The sequence below is a fragment of the Limulus polyphemus genome, unplaced genomic scaffold, assembly GCF_000517525.1.
Source record: "Limulus polyphemus unplaced genomic scaffold, Limulus_polyphemus-2.1.2 Scaffold5248, whole genome shotgun sequence".
Lineage (NCBI taxonomy): Eukaryota > Metazoa > Arthropoda > Merostomata > Xiphosura > Limulidae > Limulus > Limulus polyphemus.
In genome coordinates this window covers 36,393-43,543 of record NW_013670858.1, presented here as the reverse complement: position 1 = coordinate 43,543, position 7,151 = coordinate 36,393, and the positions used below count along the sequence as shown (strand labels likewise).

The 7,151-nt window shown below is 34.6% G+C and overlaps 1 protein-coding gene across 1 annotated transcript in view; it reads right to left on the bottom strand.

Moving 5' to 3' along the window:
- LOC106472327 (probable glutamate receptor) overlaps positions 1-7,151 on the bottom strand; it is a gene marked incomplete at its 3' end in the record, with an annotated part of 53,676 nt that overhangs the window by 19,090 nt on the left and 27,435 nt on the right. Inside the window, exon 2 of the mRNA XM_013932965.2 lies at positions 1,649-1,746. Coding sequence (XP_013788419.2) covers positions 1,649-1,746 — 98 coding nt within the window. The remainder of the gene's footprint in view (positions 1-1,648; positions 1,747-7,151) is intronic.

Here is a 7,151-nt window from a genome sequence, read left to right as displayed (position 1 = left end):
GTAATCTGATAGTGCCATATCTGGAGAATAATTTGGGTGGGGGAGAACTTCCCAATCCAACTCCATATTATTGTGTTGCGCCAAACGTGCCACATGTGGTCGGGCATTGTCGTGGAGAATAACACCTTTCCGATTGACGAGTGAAGGGCGTTTCTGATGATAGACTTGATTTAAACGTTCCAGTTGCTGACTATAGATCTCTGAATTGACAGTTCGCTGTGGATTGGGGAGTTCGAAATGAATTACTCCTTTGGATGTCCCACCAAATGCAAAGCATCACTCTCTGCGGATGGAGTCCAGATTTAGGGGTCGGAAGTGGTTTTTGTCTAGGACTGAGCTACTGTTTTTGGAGTTAAATATTCACATATAAAATCCATTTTTCATCACTGGTGACAATTCTGTCCAAAAATGGTTCATGCGCATTATGCGCCAGAATAGACGAAGCAGCGTTCACACGTTGGAAACGATGGTCATCGGAGAGTTCATGAAGCACCCAAGCACTTTCTTTATAGAGTTGTCCCATATTCCTTAGATATTTACCTATTGTTTCATGAGATACATGCTATTTCAGGGTTATTTCACGAGTGTGTTGTCTTGATTTAGACTCAACAAGCATCTTCAGAGCATCAATATCAATTCCAACATGTCGGCCCATGCCATCACAGAGGCAAAATAAATAGCAATAAGGATCCACTCTAAACCTTTCTACATCACCCTACATAATTCACATAAAATATATCGTTACTGCTCTGTTTTGTTCTGTAGTTGCTTTTTATGTACCTACTACATTTGATACAGCTACTTATTTTTTATCCTCCTTATCCTGGGTGTGTAAATCGATTTATATGTTCACTTATTTTGATTAAATATTTTATAATATCTGTTGTTTGTATGCCGCTTTTGTGTTCACTGTGCTAAGAAGAAGAACGTTTCATCCCCTGGTGTCGTGTACGTAATATATTATTTTCTACTATCGTAAATTAAAGCTGTTATATCACCATTCTTATTCCGTATATTCTATGTGCTTTAATCACGATAAGTTAGAAATAGTCGACTATAGTGTATATTCTTTCAATCTACACGCAATACTACATACATTAATCAATAGAAATATTAAAATATCCAAAATAAACAATAAAAGTTCAGGTAACTTAACATCACATCTTTTATTGTTAGAAATACATACACAAATGAATTACGACTTTTTCCCTGTATAAGGGTATAGATAGAAAATAGGCCCCAAAATTTATTATACACATCTCTTTCTTCCCACCCACTCCCCTCACACATGGTGCCAACGAAAAGGGAATTAGAAAACTAAGATCCACTGTGCCGTGGATCCACAGTCAATGAATTCAGTGATCAAAGCTTTAATCATGTTAATTGTCCTTTGCGTGTTTTTTCCACACACAGAGAGATAAGAAAAACTATTTTCTGAAATCCTGCTTGGCTTTTTTTATGCTTCTTTTGATTGTTGACGTCAAATCGTCTGATGACGGATGACATGGTTCAATTTTGTGTTCTGTTAATTTTAACCTGATCGATTCATAGATTCATCACTCATTAACTGCAAATAACTAAACGATAGTACATGGGCTTCGATATTCTATTGTTTAAGAATCCCCTGGAAAGTATATAACGGACTTACTTGAAACTCAATGATGATGCTAAATAACGAAGAAGGTCAGCCATGGGTCCTTGGAGGCTGGACTTGTCCGTTCCTTTAACTATAATCATTGGATCCCACTAGAAAGTGCGGGTGAATGATTAGTTGATAATCAGTAAAAATAATTTAACTTGTTTACCTACCAGTTTATTTATGTTTTGGATAATTATGACTTATTTTAATGCTACTAGTATGCCAATAATTATAATTAATGACTGCTTATCACGAAATAATTGCATTGAGGTCAGGCTTTTTTTAAGAATGGTAAATGGTTTTAGTATCTATCTTTATTATGGAACATTCGATGTCGTAATTATATATATATATCGGAAATGTGAAATCTATTATAGTTATATTAATAACGAAGATGTAGTTCATTACTAGTTGCAAGAGCGTGGATTGTATGTTTGTTTCTTTAACCAAATACATTATCATTGTAACGAATCAATTAATTATTTAAAAAGTCCTTTAAATAATCTAAAATTAATCACATTCACATAGAGACATGAATATGTTATACGAAGAAATATATTCAAACTTCCGCTTCTTGTAAGAAATTGTATATCAATTGAAATTACCTACCTACCTGGTTTTGTTTTATAAATGATAAACCAACATATCTTAATAACAAGCCCCCCAGTAGCACAGTGGTATGTCTGCGGACTTACAACGCTAGAATCCGGGTTTCGATACCCGTGGTGGCCAGAGCACAGATAGCCCATTGTGTAGCTTTGTGCTTAACTTCAAACAACAACTTAATAACAATATCATTCGAAGTAATTATGTAACCATGTTAATATTGGCAGTTAATGTCACTGAATAATAATGTTTGTCTTGCTAGAAACTGTGTAACCATGTTAATATTGGCAGTTAATATCACTGAATAATAATGTTTGTCTTGCTAAAAACTGTGTAACCATGTTAATATTGGCAGTTAATATCACTGAATAATAATGTTTATCTTGCTAAAAACTGTGTAACCATGTTAATATTAGAAGTTTAATATCACTGAATAATAATGTTTGTCTTGCTAAAAACTGTGTAACCATGTTAATATTGGCAGTTAATATCACTGAATAACAATGTTTGTCTTGCTAAAAACTTTCACTTTCTTGCTAATAAAAGCTTTGAGTTACGTCTTTGGATATTATAACAAATCTTTCTTGCTAATAAAAGCTTTGAGTTACGTCTTTGGATATTATAACAAATCTTTCTTGCTAAAAAAAGCTTTGAGTTACGTCTTTGGATATTATAACAAATCTTTCTTGCTAAACACCGTCAGTTACGACTTTGGGTATTATAACAATACTATTTTTACTAAAAAATACTTTGAGTTATGACTTTTACTATTATATCCATATTACAATAAATATATTTCTTCTATTTTATCTTATACTGCTTGTTTTTGTTTTGTTTGCTGAAATGTTTATAGTTTGCTATGAGTAACTGATGTCTATTTTGTTTTTCATAGATATTTCATAGTTTTTCAAATATTTGTGCAAAGCTACACATGGGTTATTTGCGTTACTCATCCCTACTTTTGAAGCACTAAACAAGAGGGAAGGCAATTAGTCAACATCACCCACCGCCAACTCTAGGAACACTTGAATAATGAAATTAGATTTTCACTCTCTTAACGCACTCACGGCTCCAATGTGCGAAATGTGGTTTTACGGCAACGAGACGCGAACCATAGACCCTCGGATTTACAGTCCGGCCTGCTAACCACTAAACCTCGCCAGACCCGTCGAGAATATTATGTATTTCTCCAGAATTATCAGTTAGTAAGCATATATTATAATAAGATAGTTTTAGTTTGTAATGATGTCCCCAATTTTGGGGACACTGCTAAGCTGGACAATGAGATATACATTAAACACCACAATGATCATTTTTCTAGAATTGCTGCCGCTGCTTGCTATTCTATTGATTTCTCTTCCAAAATTATGTCTAGAAATGCGTAATACGCTTTTTCAATCTGTATGACTCAGTCCTTCATCATATTAAATTACTCCAAATGAATTGCCACGAGTAAAAAGGCACGGCGACAAATCCATAAAGGATAAAGGAGGTTACTGAAGGCTTGAAAGGAAACAACTGATTTTACAAATGAACGAAACATAAGAACAAAAGGTTTTAACTACAAAGTTATGTTAGTTAGTATATTATACAAGAGATCCCACACATATTTTTTTTTTTTTTTTACAATTATTGAAATAGAAAACACAATATGAACATCCACGTTTTTCACCGTTACCAGGTTGGTGTATGTGAAATTCCACTTTTGTGAATAGTTACAAGGGAAACCGTTAGGGTTCTCACACCTTTGAAATATGTTTGTTCTTTTACAGCGTTACTAGTGAATGAGGTTTAGAAAACGCAATGATGATATTCTACAGTTGTATACATAATGCATGCTTGAAATTGAACGTCAAATAAACCAATAGTTTGTGTATTGATTAGTCAATAAAAAAAAACAGTATTGTTTTCTGAAATCAAAAATTACTTAGAAACTTTCTTAAATATAAGTAAAAGTTACGTAAATAGTAGTTTGGTTTTACACAACTTTTACTGTTAATGGAGTTACTAAGTGCCTTAATACGTTAGAACTAAGTTTCCTCCTTGTTTTGTATTCACGCACGCACACACACCCACATTTTTTTATGTGACTGAACAAGAAGGGTATAATGTTACATTCAGTAATACCGAAGAAACTGTGATACAGTTTATTAGTGTTGCTAAAGATGTTTTCTGATAGACTTCGAAGTTATGATAACCAACGGTTCCATGCACTGACTGTTTCGTGGAATATGTATCTTTTATTTAGTTACTTTGAAGCTATTATAAATTTCATATAATCTTGTTGATAGTATCTGATAAATGTAATAAAGTAACTGGAAATAGAATTTTCAACCTGATCAGTTCCTTATATGCCCGCGAGCTAAACAGTAACCTGATCAGTTTCTTATATGCCCGCGAGCTAAACAGTAACCTGATCAGTTTCTTATATGTCCGCGAGCTAAACAGTAATGCCGGCTAAGAGCCCCAACTATCACAAGGGCTTTATGAGGTTCTCTGAACGAATAGCGAAATTGACTGTCGTTTTTACAACTCGTTCATGGTTGAAAGCGCGGACCTTGTTCAACAGCATTATGTCTCGAACCCTTCGATCTGTCAGCAATACCGTTAAAAAATTTAAGCAATAGTTCACTAAGCTCTTCCAAATAATCTTGAAACGTAAAGATTTATTATAATTTGATTTTTTAAAAATTAAAAAATTGCGATACCCTTAGAATGAGTTAATCTTCAAATTGAAAAGCGCACTCATAACTGATTTGTATATTTCCTCTTAGCTTTGCTTTCAATAGCTTAGGTTGAATTGTTAAACTCTACGTGTAGTGTAATTGACCAGATTAATCTAAAAATAGCTGGTCCTACGATGACTCAGAAGTAAGTCTGCGGGCTTAAAACACTAAGAATCAGGTTTATATCCGCGGTGGGCGGAGCACAGTAAGCCTAAGATATAGCTTTGTGCTTAACAAAAATATGTAAACCTCTGGAAATAATTAAAATACTTTTTTTAAATAATACTCGTTGTACGATAGGTTTCTTTCTGTTGTATTTATAGTTGATTCTACATTTAACACATGGTCAATAAAATCATTCAATTGACTTTGTTATAGTTTTCATTCTCAAAGGTTAAGTCACACGTGTTACCGCTCGTGGATAAAGTTAGGTCAATGTCACTACCTGGTTGCACAATTAATGTCCAAAGATCATAGCCCCACCAATGTGGATTGAGAATGACCTGTGAAGTGGTATTCTAGTCACTCTAGGTAAATGCAAGGAACATTGCAACATGCGATCTTGTATAAAGTTAGGTCAATGTCATTACCTGGTTGCACAATTAATATACAAAGATCATAGCCCCACCAATGTGGATTGAGAATGACCTGTGAAGTAGTATTCTAATCACTCTAGGTAAATACAAGGAACATTGCAACATGCGATCTTGTATAAAGTTAGGTCAATGTCATACCTGGTTGCACAATTAATATCCAAAGATCATAGCCCCACCAATGTGGATTGAGAATGACCTGTCAAGTGGTATTCTAGTCACTCTAGGTAAATGCAAGGTTTTCTTTTAGACAGAAAACTTTCATTTAATTAATCTGATATGGAGTTTCATTGGAAATTTACCTGTTTGACTCTGTGAAAAAGCGACAAACGTAAGTAAACATACATAAGGATTGTGTTCTTAGTGTATTCCACTTTGTATGCAGTTCAGTTATTCCGATACGGTAGTACCTTATCTTCTCGAACCTTCTGTTCAGCGGATTTATCCAATATAGTTCCCGAGTTAATTCAGTTCTCCTAAATATACCACTGTTATAACATTATACAAATTTTTATGGCGTGTACGCCTTTCACAAACTGGTGAAGAATTATTACAGTTATACTTGCCGTAAGATATTAGTATTAGGCCTATTACGTTTTTAAACGATACATAATTCATCTAGTCCTTTAGTGATTTTTCAGAATTAGAAGAGTGTATAATGATAGTTAGGCCTGACTAGATGGGAGGTAGCAGTCCCTTGGCCCGGGGTCTGTTGAGGGGCCCCGCAGTGGGATATTTCAAAACTCACTAGAATTAGTCATCGAATTCACTAGAAATGCGTACTACTTAAAATGACTACTGCTTTTTCATGGATCCATGAAGAAATTTGTCACCTAAATTCTTTTATGAAAAATAAAATGAAAGGGGGGTGATGATATTACTGACCCCAGGGGCCTGGGCTGGCTCTCGAGGCCCTGATGATAGTATTTCAACACACTGTTTGTAATATCCAATGCCGATGATGCGTTTCGTTCAATCTAGAGCTGTTCTTGTTTGTTATATCTCAGCCGTCTTGAAGAGCTCTGGATTTGTCGAAACGCGTCGTTGGCGTTGAAATACTATTATTATAATATATTCTTCTAATTTTTAAATCCCTAAGAGACTAGATGAAGAATGTAGTGTTTAAAAATGTAATAGACCTGATACTAACGTATCAGTCTCCCAGTCTCAGGGTCAATGGTTCAAATCCCCGTCACACTAAACATGTTCAGCCGTTCCTAACTGTTTTCTACAAATTCTCAGTACACTTTTCTCCTCTGATCGTTTATCCTAACTGTTTTCTACAAATTCTGAGTACACTTTTCTCCTCTAATCGTTCACCCTAACTGTTTTCTACAAATTCTGAGTACACTTTTCTCCTGTAATCGTTCACCCTAACTGTTTTCTACAAATTCTGAGTACACTTTTCCTCCTGTAATCGTTCACCCTAACTGTTTTCTACAAATTCTGAGTACACTTTTCTCCTCTAATCGTTCATCCTAACTGTTTTCTATAAATTCTGAGTACACTTTTCTCCTCTAATCGTTCATCCTAACTGTTTTCTACAAATTCTGAGTAGTTTCCACGATAAGTTATTTCGTCTGTTTT